The 27,526-nt window shown below is 37.5% G+C and overlaps 1 protein-coding gene across 1 annotated transcript in view; it reads right to left on the minus strand.

The window, feature by feature from the left end:
- Positions 1-27,526, minus strand: part of LOC308605019 (phosphatidylinositol 3,4,5-trisphosphate 3-phosphatase TPTE2-like) — a gene marked incomplete at its 5' end in the record, with an annotated part of 71,075 nt that overhangs the window by 35,244 nt on the left and 8,305 nt on the right. Inside the window, 11 exons of the mRNA XM_081214688.1 lie at positions 3,043-3,107; positions 4,103-4,166; positions 4,293-4,392; positions 5,874-5,993; positions 7,490-7,651; positions 8,824-8,874; positions 17,888-17,953; positions 20,283-20,336; positions 22,749-22,802; positions 25,044-25,097; positions 25,901-25,945. Of these exons, the coding sequence (XP_081070814.1) occupies positions 3,043-3,107; positions 4,103-4,166; positions 4,293-4,392; positions 5,874-5,993; positions 7,490-7,651; positions 8,824-8,874; positions 17,888-17,953; positions 20,283-20,336; positions 22,749-22,802; positions 25,044-25,097; positions 25,901-25,945 (835 nt within the window). The remainder of the gene's footprint in view (positions 1-3,042; positions 3,108-4,102; positions 4,167-4,292; positions 4,393-5,873; positions 5,994-7,489; positions 7,652-8,823; positions 8,875-17,887; positions 17,954-20,282; positions 20,337-22,748; positions 22,803-25,043; positions 25,098-25,900; positions 25,946-27,526) is intronic.

Here is a 27,526-nt window from a genome sequence, read left to right on the forward strand (position 1 = left end):
CTTTTTCTAACAGCTCTGGCAGTGTTCATATTTTGGTCATAGTTTCAACATTTACCATATGAATTAAAGGGTTTCATGGTAGTTATATTATTTATATTTATAAATATAAATTCCATATATGTTCATCTTTTACAGAAACAAATTAAAAATTTGCTCCCTTAGAATAATATATGTATATTTACATGTAACATATTTTATAGTTATATATGTTATATGACATAATGTATGTAACATAATACATATCATATAATATAAAATAAAGTAATATAACATATATAACATTATATACAAATAATATATATAACAGATTTATATACTGTATAAATGATATATAAATTGTAATTTACATATCATTCATACAAAATATAAATTATATAATATATAAATTATGAATTTATATAAGTTACATATCTATATACTTAAGTATTATATATTTAACATGTTAATATATTCATAATATATGCATACGTATATATTATTGTTATATAATTATATGATATGTAATATATAGTTATACAACTTATACATTAGATAATTATATATAACATATTATATATAAATACAATATATTATTATAAAGAGGAAAATGGTATATTTTTCTGTTTCTATGAGTTTATATTATAAATTTATAAATGGAATAATATATTTACATGTTATATAAGACATATACATAGAATTTATAATTTATACATGTAATTATATATTATTCTGTATAATATATATTATATATAAGTATACATGTATTATTCTAAGGGGGAAATGTTATATTTTTCTGTTTCTATAAGAGATAAGATATATATGTAATATATATTTATAAATAGAATAATATATAGTTATACTATATAAAATTTATATGCAGTTATATATAACATGATATATATTACATTTACTATATACTAATTTTATATATTACACATTATATATTAATATATATTTAATATATACTATCATATACATTTTATTTAAATATACACTATTTTAAGAGGGAAATGTATTATATATTATATAATTACATGTACAACTATACATTATCTTACATATGCTCTATAGTATATATAATGTATATTACATATAATTATATACACATTATTCTCAGAGGGGCAATATTCTATTTTTCTGTTTCTGTAAGACATGCATTGGATACTTTTTCTATTGGTAATGATCGAGTCCACATCTTTCAAGGCCGTTTCTTTCTCCTCTAAGTAATTAAAAATCTGGTCCTTGTGAAACCATGGAAATTTTAAGTCTGTTGAAATATCAGGTTAAACACGTTCTGAGAGATCTGTTCAAACTCAAATTCTTTTGTATACTTTTGTGGTGCTTGAGAAAAAGACTTCACTATTGGTGAGAAAATGTGCTTTATCTTGGAAATTGTGTTCAAACATTAGCTTACTATTTTGTAGGATTGAATATGCTTAGGAAGCTGATGTGAGACCATCTCAGAAGAACTGGGCAGATTCACAGAACTTCTGCGTGCTTTTCTGAACATTTGTGAATACTACACATTTCTTTCTAACATATTCTAGAGTATGCAAATGTCAATGGTATGAAACACAATTATACTGGAAAAATAAATTAATGATGAACTTGAGCTAAATGACTGAAGGTCATATTCACAGATTAAAGTCATGCAAGCTGTACAACTTCCTGTCAAAATTACTGGCTGCCAAATGTATACTTGTTTCTTCAGATGTACCTTTTGTTATTTAGAATTTTTAATTTTCTGTAAAGTAGACTTTTTAAAGTGTAATGTGTTTGCTGCCTTTGTGAAGCAATGTATAATTGTATAATTTCTGTAAGTAAACTGAATGCTTGAGCTTTCAATCAGTATTCTAGAAGCAATAAATATTATTTAGAAAGAACTACTGTACACCCAACAATATTAGATAAATCCCACAGAATTCATTTTAAGCATAAAAAGCTGGTTACAGAAGATGTAGTCTATGATTCCATTTATGTGAAATTCAAGAAAAAGTAGAACTAATCTGTTGTGACACAAGTGAGAAGAGTAATTACCTCCAGTGTGTTGGGGTATTGACTGAAAAAGAGCAAGAAATGTTCTATATTTTGATAGGGGTGTTGGCTGTATATACACCTATATATAATTTTATCAAGATATACATGAGATTAGCACAATTTACAGTAATTTTTATGCCTCAAAGTATAATTATATATACACATACTTATATATAGACATACACACATATACATAATTAGTTTTACTGATAGAACACATACTGTAAATTGCACTAATGTATACACACCCGCACACATATGCAAACTTCTTAAACAATGACTTTTAACTGGCATTTCATAGTAAGCATCACCTGATGTTTGAACTTTATTTAATCTACAGAACCTAAAGCAGTATGTAGCCACTGTAATTTAGGATCTCAATCTAAGAATACACATTTTAGTTCAAGAATCCTCAATCTTCTTCCCTATGACCATGAAAAACAGCCACAATTCACCACAATTCCTGCCTTCCAGAGACGGCATCTGTTGTCTGCTTGAATCTGAACTGGGTTTGTAGTTTGCTTGTCCAATAGAATAAGGTAGAAGCCACATTATACTAGTTGAGAGCCAGGGCCTCTGCATTCTTTCGCTTGATGCTAGTGAGGTCCTTGCCACTGCCTTATGTGAACAAGCCTGAGCTAGCCTGTTACAGAATGAGACATCACTTGGAGCCATCCAGCAAGGCCATTTTAGACTAGCCAACCCTCAGATGCCCAGTTGCTGCCCATACATGCAGGAGTTAGCTCTGCTGAAATTAGTTAAGCGTGTCCCTGATCAGTTAAGCCCAACTCAAATTCACAAACCACATTATCACGAGCAAAGTAAAGGTTTGCTGTTATAAGTCATTTAAGTTTGCGGGTGATTCATCACACAGCGAAAGCTAATTGATAGCAATCCATGGTAATGTTTTACCTGAAAGAGTAAATTTTTAGGAGAACACTGTCATCTCTGGGCCAACACTATCTTACAATTCCACAGTCTAGGTTTACTGAGAAATGTGAGCATTTGTTAGATAAAAACTCTTACCTTAATGGGATTCCTATAGAAAGACTGCTTTCCAGAAGATGGGAATGACATGGCAATAATACGCTCTGGAAGTCAAAACAGTCACTATTAACAAATGTTATACATGGGAAACAATATATGAGAACTCGACTTACATACAATCAGACTGTTTTCATAGAAGAGAACTTTCAGGATTGAGAATGACAGGAAAAAAGCTAACGAACCCTCAGGGTAATCAACTTTAATATCCAATACTGGATATTAAAGTATCCACTATTTGGACCATTACATTCAGTGTTCCCAAGTCTCAGCTGGTTCCAGCCTTATGCAACAGATTTGCGTTGACTTTAGTCTGGAGGGCCCCCTGTGGTGGGAATTTCTTTCTTATTTAAACACCAAAGAAAAATGAGCAATGTTGGGAACTCCTAGGATGCTTTCCAGTGTTCCCCTGACTCAGAAACCCGAGACCTACAAAGCAATGACTTCATCTCTAGCGTTCTAGGGAGAGAACAGGTCTCTCTGAAATCCTTGGGACCGAGGATAACTACTAGAACTCAATAAATTCTAAACCAAACAAATGGAGTCAGCTGAAAATCCATTTAACTTCCTATACTATAAGCAAGTAGCCCTGAATTGAGATGAAAATTAAGATTTTTCCATTTGCAGGGTTAAACTCCAAATATGTCACACTATCAGAGTGGCATATGTCTTCATGGATAAAAAATGCTTTGAAAGAACATGCCTCAGACAGGGAAAGAACAAAATTAGCATATAATTACCTACTCACACACAAGAAAAATGTGATGTTAATATAGGCAAATCAAGAGAGAAACTTCAGGGCCTCCCTGGTGGCGCAGTGGTTGAGAGTCCGCCTGCCGATGCAGGGGATACGGGTTCGTGCCCCGGTCTGGGAGGATCCCATATGCCGCGGAGCGGCTGGGCCCGTGAGCCATGGCCGCTGGGCCTGCGCGTCCGGAGCCTGTGCTCCGCAACGGGAGAGGCCACAACAGTGAGAGGCCCGCATACCGCAAAAAGAAAAAAAAAAAAAAAAAAAAAAAAAAAAGAGAGAAACTTCACAAACCAGTAATGTAAGTGAGGTCTAAGTCAAATCCATCCTTCTTGTATCGCCGTTTGTTTTCTGAAACCTGAGGGTTTAAAACAATCATTCATTTGTAAAACATAAATCAACATAAAAAAAGAACAAAATATTGCCAGTATTTCCTGAAGCACAAACATTTTTTCTGAATCATAAACATATTTTGCCCACTTACCCTCCTCCTGGTCAGCATTGCAAGATGTCTGTTTTGCTGAGCCAGATGAAAAGCTCTTGTCTGAGTGAAAAGTCGTAGAGGTAGTAAAACAATTCTCAATCTAACAATAAAGATTCATTTTTGCTTTAGAAACAGAGGATCTTGTCAGTATGGACTAAGTTTAGAGCAGTGGCTCTTAACCAGGGGCAAAATTTGGCACACGACCCCCTGGCCCAAGCCTCCCACCCACCCCACCCACCCTGGGCATATTTGGCAATGTTCAGAGACATTTTTGGCTGTCACAACTGCCTGTGAGGGGCTGCTACTTGCATCTAGTGGTTAGAGGGCAGGGATGCTGCTCGGTACCGACGCACAGGACAGCTCCCTTACTAAAAATGTATCTGTCCAAAATACCAGTAGTGCTGGTGTTGAGAAACTCTGATTTAAAGAAAAAGTCATATGGTAGACTCTCAGAATTTGTGGGTTTAACTTCTGTGGTTTAAGACAAGCATTTTTCAGTCTTTTTCCCATCCAAACAGAATTCTTATTCCCCTCTGTTACTCCCATGCGTAACAGGGGTTCACTAGAGCTGTGAACACACATCAGGCAGATAGCAGATGAGTTACTTCCCAAGTGTGTCTCCTACCATCAGGAAGAAACACGATGGCAAAGAACTGATGGTCTGGGCTAGTGCTTCTCTAGCTTGAGTGTGCATACTGATTCAGTAGGTCTAGAGTGGGCCCTGAGGTGTTTGTCTTCTGGTATTTCTGACAAGCTCTTCCGTGATGCTGAGGTTGCCTGTCTGAAGACCACACTGGTTTGGGTTCTTTTCAAAAACTCCAAAAGCTTATCACATCAAGTTTTGTTGGGACCTGAGGGAAAGTCCTGAGAAGCTGGAGTGCAGGAAGGGCAAGCTATCTGACTAAGGAATAAGCCTAGTGAGCCACCCAACAGCTACATCCTAGAACACTTTTGCTCTTCTTTTTCTCACTGCCCCAGTAGAAAGAGGAGGAGAAAGAGAAAAGCCATCGGTGGCTCATACACATGTTGCTTTGACCCCTAACAGTTCTAACTCTGCCTCAGCTTCCGTCATGTTAACTGTCCTGCAAACATTCCACCTCTGTGTTTCTACCCGTGTCACCTCGTTTTTCTCTTCCATTTGTGCCTTTTTAGAGAATCATCATTGGGAGTCACTCAAATTTTTCATCAACTCAAACCAGTACTCTCTTGGGTTATAGGAAAAACCCAGGAATTTCACGTGTAAGAAATGTGTGGTTGAAGCACAAGTGGGAATTTAGTGGGAATTTCAAAAGGTAGAGAAGTTCAAGTTAGGTACAAGAGGCAAGTCCCCAGTTTCTTCTTTGGGGGCGTCATCTTCTTCACTCAACTAAGGTACTCAGTGTGGACACCCTTCACTGGTCCCTAAACACCACCATCCTTTAGTTTCCAGATAGAAATTTAACTCAATGTTTCATTTTCAAGCAGCTTATTTAGCACAGAATTAGCACATTCAGAGTTAAAAAGATTAAACAAAATGAAAGCCACAGAAAATACTTTTTAAGAAAGAAAAACTTTAAGAGAAGGGAAGCATATGTTTCTTACATGGGGAAATCTTTAAGAAACTTGAAGTCATAGAAAATATAAGCAATTTTGACCAGTAGAGTCACCACAGTAATGGAAGCATCTAAGGAGTTCAACATATCGGAAAAATACTGTCGTCCCCTGTAACAAAAAACAAAAAGGATATAAGTTTATGCTTCCCCAAAGAAGAGGTAGGGATATTTTAAAAGCACCCTTAAGATTTCCGGTTTGGGATTTCCCTGGTGGTCCAGTGGGTAAGACTCTGCGCTCCCAATGCAGGCAGCCCAGGTTAGATCCCTGGTCAGGGAACTAGATCCCATGCGCATGCCGCAACTAAGAGTCTGCATGCTGCAACTAAGAACCAGCGCAGCCAAAATAAATAAATAGTTTTTTAAAAGGAATTCAGCGTTGATGAATGACTTAAAGTGCATTTACTAGACTAGATTAAGGAAAAAAAATATTCATACTCATTTTATACTTATATAGGACAAAAACATCAATATGGCAAGTAGAGCCATAAGTATAGTAAGAGATATAACCAAACCATTGAACAAGAGTCAAGCATTGCCTGGACACAGCGGGGAGAGAGAGATGGGATGGTGAGCGATGCTATCGGACAATGGAAGCTGAACATGTCACAGCCCTAGAGAAACGGGCTGTGAGAAGTGCATGAAAGGAGCTTGTGAGAGGAAGACGGGTCCACTACTTTGGCCTGCAAACTCATCACCTGGCTTTGCACCCACAGTGGAATCCCAGTGAGCTGGTGTGGCCTCCTCTGTGCAAAGCTGAACTTTCAGCCCTGGCACCTCCTCCTCAACACTAGCTCCTTCAGCCATGGGCACTGGGGCTCCAGGGAAATCTTCTAGTCCTGGGATAGCTCCTTTAGGCTCTGAGTAACCTGGGAGTGGGCAACTGTCCTCAGCTCAGAGGCACGAGGACAGAAATTCAGGCAGAAAGGAGACAAGCATGTTCCAAAATGCTCTGGATGAAGTGAGGCTGGGGACTTTAGTCCCTGACTCGCTCTCCCATAGAGCTTAACACAAGTTTTTGTTCATTTAGTTTTAAATGTCTCATTAAAAAAATTTTTTTTTGGCCGTGCAGCTTGCAGGATCCTAGTTTCCCGACCAGGGGTCGAACCCATGCCCCCTGCAGCGGAAGCATGGAGTCCTAACCACTGGACCGCCAGGGAAGTACCACAAATTTTTATTTTAAATGAGGTAGGGTTTGCTCATGATCTATTCTCTAGTACTTAATATACTGTCAGCTTTTATTTACATTGAACTCAATAAAAATATCAATAGTTATACTTCACATACACATTCCTCTAAATAATGTGCATGTAGACATATTAGCTGCCTGGCCCCATTTTGCAAACCCTTTAAGCTGTACCTGTTGAAGGAACCATCTAGAATGCATGGTTTGCAGACTAGAGTGCCAGTTGCAAGAGTAATATTAAAGCTCAGTCTGATAGAAATTGGGATTTGGATTGTTGTTTCTCTTGTGGAGGATGCCTTCAAGGAGAATTATTTTGATAAAGAGGGGCATATTTAGTTGGGTTGACCTGGTCATTACTTGAGATGCTTCTCATAGCAGTACAAAATAGCTCTATGTGCTTTTAAAAAATTAATCAAACTTACCCTTCTATAAGCACTCGAAGAAAAACGTCCATGAAAAAAAATAAAGCCATAGCTAAAGAAACCGCACGATACTCCAAAGGAATATATATCGTGCTATCAGAGATAAGAATGTCTGTAATGATGACGGACACATCCACAAAGGTCAGCACAATTCCAAGTATTCTGCAACAAACAAATAAATAAACCAAATAAGGATAAAGTGGTTTTCACAACTATAGGTAGACTAACTTCAGCCCCATGATCCGATATCAAAATATCATTATTTTGGGTTAAACCGTTCAGTGGTAGGGAGAACTGCTCTTAGAATCTCAACATAAATCACTCTGCTTTCACCCAATAGAAGCAGTTGTTAGGGAAAGAAATTTCCCACTAAACCACTTCATGATATCATGCCCTTCTATATTAAGACACACCAGACCAACACTCCAAGACAGAATAGGCAAACTACATTAAAATGACATGTTTCCACTTGTAAACTCTTCTTAAAATTTAAGAATTTTGAAGGGTCTTCTACCAATTTCCCACAATAAAGTAAACCTCATTCATCTTGATATTTTTAAAGAATTGAGTAATAAAAACCAAGTGAAAGCATGACTAACATAAGCCCTTAAAAGACTTCTTTGACCTGTAAGGCTTCTTATCAGTGAGATTATCAACAAATATAAGATTACATATCAATGGATGGTTCTGGCACAGTTCTGGGCACGTAAGAAGGAATTCAATGCAATGAATACATACATAATTGAACTCTAAAGTAACTCCTAAGCCTTTTTCCTATATATGCTAAACATATTCTCTAGAAGTTGATTGTACTATTTGTATAATCTATGAAGATAAATTAATCTTAAAGCACTTTTTCACAATTGCAATGCAAATTAAAATATTATCAATTTAAAAGGAAGCAAGTACATTGTGTGAATCTGTAACATAGTATGAAATCTTACTATCATGTAGAGAAGAAAGATCTAAGTAAAATGTTTCCAGAATTAAGGAGTAATTCTAGGTGAATAAGGTATTTACTAAAACACTTTCCTTATAACTATAGAATTTTGAAATGCATGTTTCATTATTTTTACTTTGACAGGTAGAAAAAACCATGTTAATATGTTGCTATTAGACTCCGTACATGCCATTTCTTTGCAATTCTTAATGTTCAGCTTCAATTAAAATTCCAAGATAAATTAGATTGCATTAAATCGGGCACAAAGGTTATTTAGCGACATACTGACAGTGGAAATGCTTTTTTTTCCCCTCCCAGATCCTCTGCCATTAAAAAATATTGATATTAAATGTAATACATACTTAATTACCTCCTTTTCTAGAGTCTCACATACCTGAAAGGGAAGGATGATACAATCAAGTACACAATTCTCTTAATCCTGCTGCTGCAATGAGAAGTAAAAATAAGATTTCAGAGCTTTCAGGTGTATCAGATTTTTCCTAACATATAGTATGAATTTAACCAACAAAGGCCTTTATAAATATACTTTTTAAAGTCTCCAGAAGTTGCCTAACAAAATGCTTTTTACTAATAACTGTAAAAATGTCACCTGATTCTTTTCTTTCCTATGTAGAATATATGTGAAAAAAAAACACTAAACTTTCCCTTGACTGTAAAGCTCTAATCCCAACTTAATGATAAGATTAGGCTTGGGGTCATCAACTAAAGCAACAAAGCATGGAGACAGAAGGGAATGGTAGAAGAGATGTGTGTTCCAGCTCTCCCATGAGTGAGCTGTGGGATCCTGGGCAAGTCATCACACTATGGCCAGACCTGTTCTACAGCAATAGAATAAGGGACTTCAGGGAAGCTCTTGTCTTGCAATATTCATTTCTTGAAACAAGTCACCCCATGAATAAGACAGTTAAACATTAATGAGACTCACAGCTGGGGAGGGAAGTGCACTTTGGGGGTGAGGAATGTTAGTAAGATACATTTCAAAGGGGAAACACACCGGAGGCTGGGCTCCTTCCGTTAGTAGGAGGAGGAGACGGTTTTAGAGCGCCAGCAGTTGTGCCTCATTTTACCCTAGGGCTGGAGACAAGGTAGTCATTGAGGAGCAATTTCTTGCCCTGCTGAAGCCTCCAACACGTGACCCAAATTCCACCCCAAGTGGGATTCAATCCCAAAGCAATGCTCACAGACTGTGCGCCCAAGACTGGAGAAGAGGGAGGATATATGCCCAATAGAACTGGGGCACTGCCCGATGCAACGGGCCACAGATGGATACTGCTGGGCTAAGCTGAGCTATAAGATCTCCCCACCCCCTCCAATTTCTCCCTGCTCCATCTGCACCCACTACCTCTGCCCAGGCCTAGCGAGAAAAGGTCGATGTGGATGGGGAACTGATGGGCCAAGAGAGGCGAACCTCCCCGGAGGTTGCCATTCTCTTCATACAAGCCCTTTCCGATCCCAGACTGACTATCAGGTCTCTGGGTGGCAAAGAAATGGTACAACAAGTCAGAGCTTACGTGACAAAGCGAATTTACAGAACCATGCCCGACAGAATCATCGGGCCACAAAAGGATGGCTTGGGGTGGCTTCAGGCTCTACTATCACTTTCAGTGCCTCCCAAAACTACCCCCCCCGCACACAAGTAAATGTAGAGTTGAGATTAAAAAAAAAAAAAAAAAAAAAGAGTGTGCTATATGAATGCCGCTTCAAACAATGTGTGTGGAGTTTGCTGGCAAAGGACTGTAACTCAGTAATTATACATTTAGAAAAAGTGCTATTCATATTTGGGAGCAACAGACATACACTCTCCAACACCCAGTGCAACCATGTAACGTTCCTAAAAATGATTACTCAGAGAAATGCTAGAGCCAACTGAGCAAGGAATAAAAAATGAAGAAGGCAAGAATAAGGAAGATGCCTTATAGAGAAAAGGTGTCAAGAAATAAAATCATACAAATTCAGAACTAAGTCCAAATAATCATTCTTAATGTAGCACGTGGAAATGTAAACAGATGATTCTAAAAGCCAAGATAAATAACAAACTTCTCGATAATAGTATGGATTTAAATTTGCAGGGTTTTTCCACATTAATTTAGGTTTCTCAGAAGACAGAAGTAAAAGCATGTTGCATTTCTATCTTCCCAGGTACAAGTCCAGTTTTAAACTGGATATTGATGGAGAAACAAAGGTACAATTATGTTTTCTAAAAATAGGTTTATAACTTTCATATTATTAAAACTTGAATAAAAACAAATCAACTAATAGCATAATGTTAAAAAAAATTAAAGAACAAATATCAAGGAAGTGTTTAATACAGAAAACAAAGTAAAATGATAGCAAATAACACCAAACATACCTGAAATGATAATAAATACCAACACATTGCTCTCGTATCAAATACTGACAAATACTTTTAGATAAGTTTAAAAACTAAATGCACTATACGCTGTATATAAGGACAAAAACTAAATTAAAATGAGTTTCAAAATAGAGATGGACAAAGATATCAGATGCAAATGTTAAATCTCAAAACATGAAAAGTTGTAATATTACTATCAAAGTTGAATTCAAAGCAAAAATATTAACTATGACCAAGACTTATTTTATCCTGATAGAAGGTAGACTCTATAAGATACTATTAAGACCGTGTTCAACAGGGGTGGGATCTGCATTGGGGGCAGGTCCTATCTTTCCCACTGGACACTTATTTCTCTGCACAGATGGTGGAGGTGGGCATGTGGTCATACTCAAAGTATTAAAGGCACTGGGATGATTCTTTGGTTTTCCTACTCTCACTCCAGGGCTCTGGGTCCCCCCGCACCACCAAACTATCCGCAACAGACAAGGCTATATTCCTAGATTAAACTCAGGTTGAAGAGAGCAGAGTCAGGCTTTAGATCTGAGTCCAACCTAAGTTAGCTCATTAGGATTCTTTACTGGGACTTAGAGAGGAGCCTCCAAAGTACCTAGGAGTGTCCTTTGCCCGGCTTGGTCCTCAGGGATATACTTCCCTTTGGAGTGGGCTGTTGGTAGCAAGGATAAGATCTGAGTGTCCCTGGTCAAACGCTATCCATTTACATATATATATATATATATTTAAAAACTATATATATATAGTTTCTATTGTGCAGATAAAACATATTTAAAGCATTTCTATGAAATTTTAAAAGAAATTTATCCTACAAGAAGATAAAAAACTTTAATGGTACTCTAAAATATAAAAATTATTCAGACTACATTTTCTGACCATGATTTTAATAAAACCAGTGAAGTGGGAGAGTACTATACAAGATATTTAATTGCATGTTATCACTACAGAAATTTTAAAGGTGCCACATATGACAACTTAGATTAAGTGGAGATATTGTTTGCAAGACACAAGCTACTAAAATGTGCTCAAGAAAAAATAGATAACCTGAATAGTTTAAAAGGTAATATATCTTGTAGAGAAATTGAACTTGTAGTTGAAAACTTTCCAACAACAACAAAAAAGTCCAAGCCCAAGTGACTTCACTGGAGAATTCTACTTAATTCTTTAAGGAAGATACAAATCGAAACAAACTCTTCCATAAAACAGAAGAATAGGGACTGCTTCCAAACTCAGTTTAGGAGATTAGCATTACCCTGATACCAAAACCAGTCAAGACATTACCTGACAAGAAAATTACCAATATCCCTCATAAATATAGATACAAAACTCCTTAACAAACCATTAATAAATTGAATCCAGCAGTATATATATATTTTAAATTCATGACCACTTGGTGTTTGTTCCAGGAATTCAAGGATGGGTCAACATTCTAAAAATAATGTAATTCGCCATGTCAATAAACTAAGGAAAATACAACATATGATCATCTCAATAGAGGTAAAAAAATCTGTAAACAAAATTTAACATCCATTTATGATAAATTTCATATAAATTTATCATATAAATTTATATGATAAATTTATCATATAAATTTATATATTTATGATAAAAGCTTTCAGTGAAACCTGACAAGGGGCATTTATGCCCCCCAAAACAAACAAACAAACAAACAAACAAAAAAACCTATGGCTGATATCAATCTTAATGGTGAGACTGAATGTTTTCTTCCAATGATTAGGAATCTAGGATGTCAGTTCACACTTCTTCCACTCAAAATTATATTGGAGTCAATGTAATAAAGCAAGAAATGGAAATAAAAGGCCTATAGGTTGAAAAGGAAGAAATAAAACTCTCACTATTTGTAGAGGAGATGCTTGCCTACCTAGAAAATCCCAAGGAATCTACAAAAAAGCTAACAGAATAAGTGAGTTTAACAGTTATTGTATAAAAGGTCAATATACAAAATTCAACTATATTTCGATATACTAGCAATGAATGATTGAAAAGTAGAAATGTAAGCAACTGAACCATTTATATTAGCACCAAAACCCATGAAATACCTTTTTTATAAAGTAACAAAATATGTGCAGGATCTGTGTGCTGAAAATTACAAAACTTGATGAAAGAAAATGAAAACCTAAAGATAAGAAGAGATGTGAAATGGGACTGCCATTTTGGAAACTATTTCTCATACAATTAAACAGACAATTTACCATAAGTATCAGCAACCCTATTCCTTGGCACTAACCAAAGATAAATGAAAGTTGTGTCCACACAAAAAACTTGTACGTAAATGTTCATAGCCACATTACTCATAACAGGCCCAAACTGGAAATAATCCAAATGCCCATCAATGGGTGAATGGATAAGAAAATATGGTACATTCACAGTGATGTCAGAAACATGACAGTGAAAAACTACCTTAGTCTCTCCCCTTCAATCTACAACCAATAAAACCCACAACTCAGCAAAGGTGCCACTGTCCAACACAACAGTTTGCCAGAGGACTCCACACACCTGTACATCTAAAGGCAGGTGAATTGGAACACTTAGAAGAGATGGAACGAGGGAACAGTGGAATCAGTGCCTGCAATCCTGGCCCTCTGACCACAGCAGCTGTGCCCACAGCTTCAGAGAACACAGTAGCAGCAGGGGAAGCAGCACACGTGACTACAGGCTCCAGACCACACCAGCACCCATGGCTACATGTAACTGACCAACAGTGGGGCCTGGGATCCTGTCCCTCCAGCTGCCGAGGTGACCACAACCTCACTGCCACTCCCCCACCTGCAGTGGCACAGCCCATGAACTCAATGAGATATAAGAAAACTCAGAAAGGTAGTTGAATGAGCTCAGGAATAAAAATGAATGAACAGAAAGAATATTTTACCAAAGAGACTGAAACTCTAAAAGGGAGATTGGGACTGACATATACACACTACTATATATAAAATAGATAACTAATAAGAACCTACTGTGTAGTACAGGGAACTCTACTCAGTAGAGTGGATATATATGTATAGGTATAACTGATGCACTTTGCTGTACAGCAGAAACTAACACAACATTGTAAATCAACTATACGTCAATAAAAAATCATTTAAATAAATAAATAAATAAATAAAAAGGAACCAAAAAGAAACTCTGGAGCTGAAGAACTCAATAAATGAGATAAAGAACACACATTAGAAGCACTGGAAACAGAGCAGACAATATGGAAGAGAGAATTAGCAAGCTGGAATACAGCAATCTAAAAATGATACAAGTAGAAGAGGAAAGAGAAATAAGGTTTTTAAAAGGAAGAAATCCTGAGAGAGTTATCTCTTTCAGGAAGGACAACATTAGGATAGTGCATCTCCCAGAAGGAGAAGAGAGGGAAAAGGGAGCAGAGAGTTTATTTAAAGAAACAATAGCTGGGAACATCCCAAACTTGGGGAAGGAACTGGAGTTACAAGTCCATTAAGCTAAGAGAACACCTAATTACCTCAATGCAAAAGACCTTCTCCAAGACAAATAATATTAAAACTGTTAAAAGTGAATGACAAAAGAATTTTAAAATCAGCCAGGGCAAAAAGGATGGTAACCTACCAGGGAACCCCCACTACTAGGCTATCAGCAGATTTCTCAGCAGAAACCCTACAGGCCAAGAGGGAGTGGAATGACATTCTCAAAATACTGAAAGATAAAAACTGTCACCCAAGAACACTCTATATAACACAGTTATCATTCAGATAGGAAGGAGAAATAAATGCTTTCCCAGACAAAGAGAAGCTGGAGTTCATCAACACTAGACCTGCCTTACAAGACATGTTGAAAGGAACTCTTCTATCAGAAACAAAATGACAAAAATACACAAAACTTTCAGCAAGGTGATAAATAGAACCAGAAAATCGCCACTCTTTACCAAGATAGATTTTTAAATACTTTATTAGAGTATAAAGGTTAAAGGGAGACAAAAAAAGAAAGCACAAAAATAACTATAGCTATCTACAGTTTGGTAACAAACTCACTAAACAAAAACAGGTAATTTCAGACTACAAAAACAAAAGGGGAAGAGGAAAAGGATGGAACTTATGTTTTTAAAAAATGTTTTAGTTCACTATAAATTATATCATCATGTGTGAAAAGCATGCTGAAATCAGAAGGCTAGAAAAATGATTAAATAAAATAAGATTCTGGAAAGACCCAGCATATAAAGATTCATAACATGATAGAGATGGATTTAAAAATCTTTGAACAAGATATAAATGTTTTCAATAATGGGTTCATTCATTCAACCAAACTCACTGAGTGCCTACTATGTGCCATGGCACTGTTTGAGGCACTGGAGATACAGCAGTTAAAAAAATGAACAAAATTTTCTTCCATCATGATGTTTAAATTCTGTCTCATGCAGACAATAAATATAATAAATAAGTAAATAAGGTAGTAAGTTAGAAGGTGATAAATGCAATAAGGATCATTAAATTAGGGTAAGGACAATGGAGGGGGATGCAACTTTGATGCTGGGAAAACTAAGGAGTCACCTGGCAGAAAAGTAGACGCCTACATTTTATACCTTAATACAAAATAAATCCTGGGCAGATGTTTTCTTTCAATGTAGAAAATAAATTCAAAACATAGATGAATTTCGGTGAATATAGTAAAATCTTAGGTAGAGAAAGACTTTCTGACACTAAAGGCATCAATCATAAAGAAAAGGACAGAGGTACTCAACTGTATGAGGATTATAAGCTTCTATATAGTGAAAAGCTAGGCAACCTGGGAAAAAATACTTGCCCTATCTATGATATAAAAAGGATATATTTAACTTTTCTATCCAATGGCAGTGATAAATACCCCAATTTTAAACGGGCAAAGGTAGTTTGAAAACAATGAAATACAAGTTCTATGAAAAAAGTAGAAACAAAAACAATGTCAAATGTGCATTCGAACAAACATATTAACTAACATTGAAAAGATGAGCGATGGCTAGCGTGAACGGGGAAGAAATGCACACTGCATCTTGGTGTGGAAAGTAGCAAAATCAATAGCCTCACAAACGTTCCTTTTGACACAGAATTTCCACCTCCAAGAATTTGTATTATAAAGAAATAAAATATACAGAGGTTTGGTCTCAAAGTTATTCATCATTTTTTGTAATAAGTCACAGCTTAAATGTCCAGAAGTATCTGACAATTTAAATGAATGACAATTTAAACATCTGTACCATGAAATATTATACAGCTGTCAAAAGGAATGTGGCAAATTTAAAAATCAATAAAGTCAAATATAGGCAGAACTTCAGGCAGCAATAAAAAATCTGAAATTGAAAAATATATAATGTTGTAAATGCAAATGTAAATGCATGGAAATATAGTCATGATATGTCACTAAGTAATAAGGTTATTTTTAAAACAATGTATGATACCATATCCATAAACAAAAAATGTATAAGCCTAAAGAACCTTGAAGGGCATCTATTAAACATTAGGAATGCCTCTTCATGGGAGGTTTTATTGCTTATATTTTCTGATTTTCCTAATAGTGAAATTTTGTTGCTTTAGTTTTGGTTTTTAGTATAAAATTTATTTACGGTGCTTTGGAGTTTTAAAATCACACTGAATAATATGTGTGTACATATTACTCCACATTTAGTTTTAGTTTTTTATTATACTACACCTAGCACCCAGTAGATAGATATTGTAGATAGCATTATTACCAGTTTACAGATAAAAGACCTAAAATTTAAAGTAGTTTAGTATTTTGCCAAGTGTCCAGTGTGTATTAGATGCCAAAGCCAAGCACTGATTCCAGGTCTTACTCCAAATCTAATACCATCCCCTGGTCTGAAACACCAGTGTCTCTCACACAGGGAGTATTGCAAATGCCACCCAAATCTATACCATAAGCATTTGTAATTTAAAAAACAAAACTAAACTAACACTTTTTGTTTGTAAGAAGAAGGAAATGCTTGCCTTGCTCAGTCTATTCAAATTTTGCCCCTGCCCTGGGCAGCCTCATTGCAGAAAATATATAGTTAATATGCAGACATATCATTTAATTAAGTAGCAGAGTGAACTCTTCATTGATGGCCCATGATAAAAAAACAGAAAATGGAAATTCATGGGTAATTTGAAGAACTATTTGTATTCATTAGTCGCCCCTTTAGTTTTCACGTTGTTTTTGTCTAGACACCAACAGATTACAACAGTAACCAATTCAATGCCTCTTTAGCAATACTCACTCCCCAACATTAATTCAAGTCGGTGAATGCTTAAGTAACTGGCCAAGAGAGTAGCAGAAGAAAAATTGCAGGAATAATTCTGCAGTCCAGACACATGGGCTTTTTTTGGAAGTACAATTAATTTACAAGATTATGTTAGTTTTGGGTGTACAACATAGTCATTCAATAATTGTATAGATTATATTCTATTTAAAGTTATTACACAATAACGGCTATATTTCCCTGTGCTGTACAATAGATCCTTGATGCTTATTTTATACACAGTAGTTTGGGGGAGGGAGAGTCAGACGTGTGTGATTTTAAGAAGGTATCGTGTCCTTGTCATTGAGTACAGGTAAAAATGCCTTCAGATCAGTGCAACAGGAAGTACTCTCATGAGATTACTCAGGAGCAAGTCAAAATCCATAAAATCCCAATGGACATTAAGCGGACTTTAATCAGCAAAACATGTTTGCTTTGGCTCTCAGTCCCATTTGCTCATAGACAAAATCAACAAAACTAGGAATCAGAACATATCCAAGAAAAATGAGAAAGGAACACAAGCGAAGAGCAAGTAGCATTTGGCAATCCTCTGTTTAGAAAGAAACTTTGTAATAAAATCAGTCTCTACTAAGGATATTTTCACAGTTTCAAACTAGAAGAACATTTACTTGTGAATATGTGGAAATATTTTTTCAAGTATGGTACTTATATGCAAATTCAAACAGAATCATTGTATACCCTCCCTCCCCAACATTTTGCTATCTTTCCATAGCTCTCTTTTTTTCACCTCAGCATGAGCCCCATCTTCTAAAAGATAAGAAATCCATCAACAGCTCCCTCCCTCCAAACTTCAAACTGACTTACTAATGTGAATTGAGAGAGTCACTGTCTTCTTCACCATCATCGATCTTGGACAGCAGTCCCATCATACTTTAACCGCCAACAAATGCAAGAATAAATCATTAGATTTGCTACATGGAACAGTGATGTGAAAAACTTATTTGAAGAAAAAGAATTCCTTAAATCTAAAGGAACCACGACTTAGCTCACTGGATGACCCAATCTTACAGAAAGAAATTTAGAATCATTGTCTAGAAAACTCTGTATTCCTATGGATACTTCCAAGACTGAATTTTGCAAATCTTTCCCTCTCTGTTTCTCCCTATGTCTCTTGTCTCCGTGTCTGCTCCTCTCTTTCTGTCTCACTCTTTCTATAAAGATAGAGATTCATAATACATAGATAGCACTGATGCAAGTAAATTATATCAGCAGCCTTGGAAGGCACCATAATTAAAAGGCAAGATATATCAAAGTAGTCAAAGACCTTTGATGTCAACTTATTTGGGTCATTGTGAAGGATTAAAAATGTACATAGCACGAAACGACTTCACTTTTTTTGGCTGAAATTGGATACACTTGCTCTAGAACTTATGAACTGGTTGAACTCTAAAAAAATTATATGTCAATTAGTTATTTGCAACCTGGGTCCCTGCACCACCTACGTTTCACATATTATGGATATCTTGTTTCCTCCTTGAATAGGTTTCAAATAACTGCCTGAGACAAGGACTCCATAACTAATTGGATTTCACAAATCTCAATATCCTCCCCTTTTCCCCTCTCTCTCTATTTATATCTCACCTTTCACCTCTGCCTCTCAAGTCACATGAGTCAGGGCTAACGGATTAAAATGGACATAGTGAGACTCCATGCGTCTTATAGATTTGTTTTTAAATGCAATTTAGCTATAATTACTCTGCAGTTTATAACCTAGTTGTCCTAAAAATAACATTCTAATCAGTTATTTAAAACCTGGTATTTCATTTTCCCCTGTAAGTGAGGCTTTATACATTTGTAATGAAAATCTTCGTCCTGGGTGGGGCGGGGGGAAGTCATGAATCAAGTTTATAGACATTTCTTGACTCCTGAACCCCTTCACGAGTACAACTTTCTCCTTGCAAAATAAGTTTCTCTCCTTTCTTGGCCCATTTTAGTACAGCCTCATACACAAGCATTTGGATGGTTTCCCTAGGGGTTTCGGCTGCATCTAAGAGTGATAAACAGATGAGTAAGAAGCATCCCTCTTATGACCTGTTTCTGTTTTATCCAACTAGATACAAAAGAAAGAAAGAAAGAAACATACTTACATAGGCTACACTAAAAAGATTTAGAAACAATGTCAAAGACACTCTGTTATGTCACCAATACTCCTAAAAATGAACCTCCCAAAGAGAATCAACCTCTCTCCCCTTTCCTCTCTCACTCTCGCATGCTCTCCCTCTCTGCATTTCTATACATATATATTTTTTGTTGACATCTCTCTATCTTTATTTCTATCTCACGTATCAGTGGTGGGTCCATCAGGTCTTCCTGTTGTCAATTCACTCAAAGCAGTGCTAAAGGATTAAAAAGGCACAGAGTCAGACACCCTATAATTTTCTCAGTTAAACTTTCTGGTTCAAATTAGTTTCAATTAATGCTTTCACTTATAAAAGTAGATGACCCTTTAAAAACTGACATGTAAATCGATTGCTTGAAACCTGGTAGGTCATTTTCCCCAGAAATGAGGCTTTATGTATTTGTAATGAATATCTTACACTTGTCAAAAAGGTAATGACTCAAGATTGAACTACAGTTCTTTACTACTGAATCTCATCCAATGTGTAACAACCTTTTGGGGTGGAATTTATTTCAAATTCAACTTCAGGTTGTAGGTACCCAACTTTCTTGACCAATCTAACTCCCTGACCACGTCTGTGCTCCATAGGAAGCATGCTCGTCTTTCCTGCCCCTCACACAGGGTCAAGTAACTACAGGCCTGAGTCAGGGGCTCCATCTGAGGTGAACATGGGTCTGGATTTGGGTTATCAGCCTCACATGGTAGCTGATACAATTTATTATTATTCTCCTTGCTCCAGACGGCTTTCATCTTCCCCACACCCACTCCAGGACAGTCTCATACACAGGCAATCTGACAGTTTCCCGAGAGTCTGGCTGCCAGTACCTGACACTCAAGACTGCAAGTAAGAAGACTCCCTCTATGTCTTGTGCCTCTTTTTCTACTGAATTCAAAAGATGAAGACTATTCCACATAGAACCTTGCCATGAGAGGACGTTAGAAAGAGTATCAAGGGAACTCTGTATTTCCATGGGTGCTCCTAAGGGTGAACATCCCAATTCTCAATCTCTCTGTATATGTATAGTATGCACATGTGTGTGTGTGTACATATTACATGCATAGTTATTCGTCAGAGCTCACTTTGCATTGGAGAGTCCTTCAGAGGACGCTGCGGCCCATTCACTCGGGGCAGTGCTAAAGGATTAAAAACAGACAAAATAAGATACCACAAGACTTCTAGACTTTTACTTTTTTAGTTCAGGTGGGCTATAATTACCCTTGAACTCATAAGCTGGTTGGCTCTTAGAAAATTCACATGTAAATCAATTATTTGAAATCTGATATCTCATTTTGCCCAGAAATGATTCTATATACATTTGTAATAAATGTTTTTGACCTATCAGAAAAGTTCATGACTCAGGAATTGGCTGGTAGTTATTAGCAGGAGGAAGGATTCCTCTTATGACCTGTTCCTCTTTTATCCAACTGGATCCAAAAAGATAGAAAGTTACTAACAGGTGTTACAGTGAGAAGATTTAATAACAATGTCAAAGACACTGTATTGTCATGGATACTCCTAAGAATGAATTTGAAAACTGCACCTTTTTCTTCCATAGTATTTATGTTTATATATGTGTTTGTGTGTTCATATTGATAAGAGTATATAAATATATGTGCGTACATGTACGTAAAAAACATTTATCTTTAATATTCATTTATATCTCATGTTTCATTGTTGCCATCCTTATAGGTTTCTGATGTCAATTCATTCAGGGCAGTGCTAAAAGATTGAGAAGATACATGGTTCACACACCACACGTAATTCTAGACTTACTTTTTTTCATTCAAATAGCTACAGTTACTCTACAAGTTTTGAACTGGTTGATCTTTAAAAATTCATGTATATATCACAAAACTGAGCCTGCTATGTCATTTTTATTAGAAATGAGACCTTATATAAGGTGGTAATGATTATCTTAGGCCTGTAGGTAGTGGTAGCACACTTAGAGAAAGAAGCAGCCCTTTTATGACTTGCTACTCTTTTTTCCAACTGGACCCAGAGCAGACAGAGTTACCTACACATCCTACTATGACTCGACTTAGAAACAGTGTCAAACACACTCTTATTGCTGTGAATGCTCCTTAGAGTAAATTTCACAAATTTCAATCTCTCTCTCTGTGTTGTATGTCTGTGTGCGAGCATGTGTGTGTTTGTGTTATAGAAATATGTATATGCATATGTATATTAATTATATATATATCTTTATTCTTTTATATCTCATATTTTGCTGGTGGCTTCCTCGTGTTTCTGATTATCAATCAATTCATTCGGGTATGGGCTAAAGAGTTTAAAAGGTACATTGTCAGACATCACATGTAATTGACTGACTTGGTTTTTGTCATTTAAATGGCTACAATTACGATACAGTTATGAACTTGTTGATCTTTAAAAAACTCATGTATATAACACTAAATTGAAGCTGGTATGTCATTTTCATTAAACATGAGATTTTACATGGCAGTAATTGATATATCTTAGGCCTGTGAAAATAGTAATGCCTCAAGTTCTTTACTATTCCTTTAATCCGAACGGTCACAGGTTTTTGTGATGGCATTTATTTCAATTTAACTTCAGTTTGTAGGTACGCATCCCTCTTACTGCATCTAAATTCCTGACTCTCAAGTTCCATCACTTCCTTATTTTCACCCCTCCTGGTCACCTTTCCTGCCCCTCACACACAGGGTCAACAACTGCAGGCCTGAGGCAGTGATGGCTCCAGCCACTTCCACTGCCATCATGGGTTTGGGTTGGAGGACCCTTACGTAGTGGCAGAGCTCTGGAGGGTGTGGGACAGATCTAGGGGCTGTTAGCTCCATTCTCTTCTGTTGAGGGCTCGTCTCTTCCCAGGCCACAGCTAGCCTTCCCCTTGTTTCCAAATACGAATCTCTCCTCATTTGTCCCACGTTGTAGACTGAATACTGTCCCACTAAAATTCATATGGTGAAGTCTTATCCCCTTTAACTCAGAATGTGACCTTATTGAAAGTAGCATTGTTGCAGAAGTAATTAGTCAAGATGTGGTCCTACTGGTTAGGGTGGGTTCCTAATCCAATATGACGGATGTCCTTATACAAAAGGAAAGGATGCCATGTGAAGATGAAGGCAGAGATTGGAGCAATTGACAGCAGCCACCAGAAGCTAGGAGAGACGCATGGAAGAGGTTCTTCCTCACAGCACTCAGAAGAAACCACCCCTGCCAACATCCTGATACCAACTTCTAGCCTTGAGGATTCAGACAAAGTTTTGTTGTTTAAACCACTCGATTTCTGATATTTTGTTACAGTAGCCCTAGCAAACGAATACAACCCGTTCTACCAGAGTCTCACACAGGCAATCTGACAGGTTTCTAAGAGTTTTGGCTACTAGTCACTCAGATGGGAGTAAGTCTCCCTCTTCTGATCTGTTTCTCTTTTATCCAACTAGATCAAAAAAAGAATGCTACATACAGAACATACCAACATTTTAGAAAAAGCATACAAGAAACTTAGTATTCAATATCTCTGTGTGTGCACCTTTACATATCTATCTATCTACATATAATCTCACCTTTCAGTGATGGCTTCCTTATTGGTTACAGATATCAATTCATTCTGCTCATAGCTTAAGGATTAAAATGTACAGAAACATCACATGATTTCATAGACTTACTTTTTTCATTCAAATTGGCTACGTTGTAGAGAGATACATTTTCAATTATGAATTGAAAATTACAAATTCATGCATAATTTGCTTATTTGGAAATAAGTATTTCATTTTACCCGAGAAATGCAGCTTCACATGGTGGCAATGAAATTCCTAGGCCTGTAAAAGACTCCTTAATGGATCAAGGTTAAAAACATTTCTTTACTTCTGAACCTAATCCCAAGGTGTAACTGGTTTTTGTGTCTGCAATTACTTCAAATTCAACTGTAGTTTGCAGGTACCATCCCTCATACAGTATTAGTAGTATGATTCACTATAGTTACCAGGCTGTACAACCCGTTCTAGCAGGGGTTGTGCATCCCCAGGGTGACTTATTTTATAACTGGAAGTTTGTACCTTTTGACTTCCCTCACCCATTTCACCCACCCCCTACGCAGCCCTCACCCCCCATTTCTGGAAACCACCAATCTTTTCTCTTATTTATGAGGTTTTCTTCCTTTTAAGATTCCACACACAAGTGAGACCACATAGTATTTCTCCTTCTCTAACTTATTGCACTTGGCGTAAACGTCCAGGAGTTCTACCCATGCTGTTGCAAATAGCACGATTTCATTCTTTTTTTTATTTATTTATTTATTTATTTATTTTTTGCTGTACGCGGGCCTCTCACTGCTGTGGCCTCTCCCGTTGCGGAGCACAGGCTCCAGACACACAGGCTCCACGGCCATGGCTCGCGGGCCCAGCCGCTGCGCGGCATGTGGGATCTTCCGGGATAGGGGCACGAACCCGTGTCCCCTGCATCGGCAGGCGGACTCTCAACCACTGCGCCACCAGGGAAGCCCCTCATTCTTTTTTTTTATGGCTGAATATATTCCATTGTACACATATATAGCACAACTTCTTTATCCATTCACTGGTCAACGGACACGTTGTTGCCATGTCTTGGCTACTGTAAAGAATGCAATGAACACGGGGTTGCACATGTCTTTTCAAGCTAGTGTTTTCATTTTCTTCAGATAAATACCCAGAAGTGGAATTGCTGGATCATATGACAATTCTATTTTTAATTTTTTGAGAAATTTCCATAGTGTTTTTCATAGTGGCTGTAACAATTTGCATTCCTACCAACAGTGCACAAGCCTTCCCTTTTCTCCACATCCTTGTCAACACTTGTTATTTTTTATCTTTCTGACAATGCCATTCTATACATACATATTTTTTTATTTTATTTAGATTTACTTTTTTGGCTGCGTTGGGTCTTTGCTGCTGCACTCGGGTTTTCTCTAGTTGCGGCGAACGGGGTCTACTCTTCGTTGCGGTGAGCGGGCTTCTCATTGCAGTGGCTTCTCTTGTGGAGGAGCACGGGCTCTAGGCATGTGGGCTCCAGTAGTTGTGGCACACGGGCTCAGTAGTTGTGGCTCGTGGGCTTTAGAGCGCAGGCTCAGTAGTTGTGGCACACGGGCTTAGTTGCTCCACAGCATGTGGGATCTTCCTGGACCAGGGCTTGAACCTGTGTCCCCTGCACTGGCAGGCGGATTCTTAACCACTGTGCCACCAGGGAAGCCCAACGATGCCATTCTAACAGGCATGAGGTGATATTCCTTTGTGGTTGTAAATTTTTTTAAATAGTTTATTTTGTAGAACAAGTGATCTATACTGGTGAATGTTTCATGTGAGCTTGAGAAGGATATATATTCCGCTCTTGTTAAGTGAGCTCTTCTATAAATGTCAATTAGGTCCAGTTGATTGAAGGTGCTGTTCAGTGCCACTATATCTTTACTTTCCATAGTTTTCCCTTTTCTTCATGCGTCAGTATAAACCCTATCTTCCCAATGCTAAGAGACCCACCAACAGTTCCCTCCTTTCAAACTTCACAGACTTATTCATATGAATTATCAAAGTTAACATCTTTATTACCATCATCGACCCTCAAGAATTGTTCTATTTTACTTCACTCGTATGCAGAAATTTATCGTTAGTGATATTCTACATGGAATAGTGATATAATGAATTTCTGAACAATAAGGATTCCTTGAATCTTAAAAATATAGTAAACATAACAACTCACTGCAATTCCTATGTTTTTAGAAAGAATTTTAGATCATTGTCCAGAAAATTCTGCATTGCCATGGATAATCCCGAGACTAAATTTCTCCACTTCACTTCCCCTGGTCCCCCACCCCTCAATATATACCTCACCTTTCACAGGTGGCTCCGTCACAGATTACTGATGTCAATTCATAGGGGTCATTTCTAAGGAATTAAAAACACAGGATCAAACTCCAAATGACTTCACAGAGTTAATTAGTTATAAGTAGTCTTCAATTTGTAAACTGGTTGAACCCTAAAAATCTACATGCAAGTTACTTATTTGGCAATCAGTATTTCAATTTTCCCAAGAAACAGGGCTTTATTAGCTGTAATGTAGACCTTAGGCCTGTCCAGGGAGACTGACAAATCCAGAAAAGTACCATTCTTCATTTCTAAACCTAACTCTCATGTGTAACTGCACTGAGGCTGCATTTACTTCAAAATTCAACTTCAGCCTGTAGATCTACAAACTTCCAGCCCCTTCTAACTTCCTGATTATCCTTCCCTCCCCTGCAGCCCTACTTTTCTTCTACTGGGTACTCCTTTGCTGTTCCTCAGTTTGGTTCAAAGAACAACAAGCCCGAGGCAGGGGCTCTCTCCAATATGATGGTGGGTTTACAGTTGGGACACTAGCTTTAGATGGTAGCAGAGCTCTGGAGGGTGAAGGCCAGAGCCGAGATGGAGCAGGGCTGCTCTTTTCTGTCCCATCCTTCCTCCTTTCCTGGCCCATGCTAGCAGACACACACACACAGACATTCTGATAGCTTCCTAAGAGTTTTGGCTACTAGTTACTAAAGGTCACAAAGAGACCATGAGGAAGGATTCTCCCACTTATGACCTCTTCTTTTTTCCATCTAGACCCCAAAAGAAAGTTACCTATTGAAGCTTCCAGTCTCTTATGGAGAGAGACCTCCCTTTGCGGTAGCGCTCCCAATACCTTTCACCACCCACTTCAGTCAACTCACCCCCTGTCAACGTCGTCAGAGGAGCCTGAAGAGGCATCCACAACTCTGCCAAAGAGTAAAAATCATACAAAAAAATACGTCAGACACTTTGGAAGGCAATTCGTTTCTTTTTCCCAATAGAATTTCAAGACATGAAAAGTAAAATCATGAATATGGAAAAAACTAAACAAACAGTTTGAGTACAGCACTGGGCTCTCTGAGACAGCCTCTGGGCTGTGTGTGTGTTTGTGAATCCACTGGAAAGTGACAGAAAGAAGCAAAGGAGATGTAGCATTCATTATTAAACCTCCTTTCTCCTTCCCCATTTTGCCAACCATGCACACACCCTGGAATCAATTTGGGAAACATGAAAGAGCCGAGAGTATAGGGACGAGGAGGTGGATCCAGGGAATAACTAATGAAGGGTTACAGGAAAAAAAAAAAAAAAAAAAGAAAGAAAATGCCAGAACAACGAATATTCAAACGCCAAGGACTAGTCACTGGTCAGCATTCAGTAGAGAAGAAACAGGTAGGTAGATCAAGGATGGCCTATATAATATTTTAATTTTTTTTCTGAACTAGAAGTAGAGCATGTTTAGAATGATTCCTTTTTATTTTTCTCTGGATTTATTTCAAAAAGAGATTTGGTTATATTATCCAAAACCAAGACTTCCCACCACCAAATCACTGGTTTGGATAATCTAATCTCTCTACAACTCAATTTCCTCATCTGTAAAATAAGACACATAAAAATGCACTTTGCATCCGTCAACTTCATAAGATCATGCTGAATATTCACCATTTCACAAATATTATTGGTTTTTAGGCAGCCTGCCTTCGTCAAACGTTATGCCTCAAAAAATCAGTACAGGAAAACAATATAAACTGATACATATTTTAAATTTCAAAAACATTTCAAGATTCTCACAGTAATTCTCTGGGAAATCTTGGGTTCCTATCCAAGATGAGATAATAGCCTTCCTCCCAAAACTATAGAAGACGAATGGAAGTATAGATTCCAAGAAATAACACAAAACTGGAAGACTCTAAAGAGTCGACCCTTGGGCTTCCCTGGTTGCGCAGTGGTTAAGAATCCGCCTGCCAATGCAGGGGACACGGGTTCGAGCCCTGGTCCGGGAAGATCCCACATGCTGCAGAGCAGCTAAGCCCGTGAGCCACAACTACTGAGACTGCGCTCTAGAGCCTGCGAGCCACAACTACTGAGCCCACGCACCACAACTACTGAGCCCACGCACCACAACTACTGAAGCCCGCGCACCTAGAGCCCGTGCTCTGCAACAAGAGAAGCCACCGCAATGAGAAGCCTGTGCACCGTGACAAAGAGTAGGCCCCACTTGCCACCACTAGAGAAAGCCCGCGAGCAGCGACAAAGACCCAAAGCAGCCAAAAATAAAATAAATTAAAAAAAAAAAAAAAAAGAGTCGACCCTTGACTGGTGGACAGACTGAGGAAAAGGGCTGCCAAGGGCAGCCTGGAGGGACTCAAGGGGAGGGGAAATTTTAAGTTCGGTTCTTGCCTTTCCCTTGAGTTGCTTGGAGACAATAAGTGCCTCCTCAGTACAAGCCAGGAGAAACTACCCAGACGTAGTTAGGATAAAGTTAGAGTAGCATTAGGTTAGCTGATGAA

The sequence above is a fragment of the Mesoplodon bidens genome, assembly GCF_964165515.1.
Source record: "Mesoplodon bidens genome assembly, chromosome: 17".
Lineage (NCBI taxonomy): Eukaryota > Metazoa > Chordata > Mammalia > Artiodactyla > Ziphiidae > Mesoplodon > Mesoplodon bidens.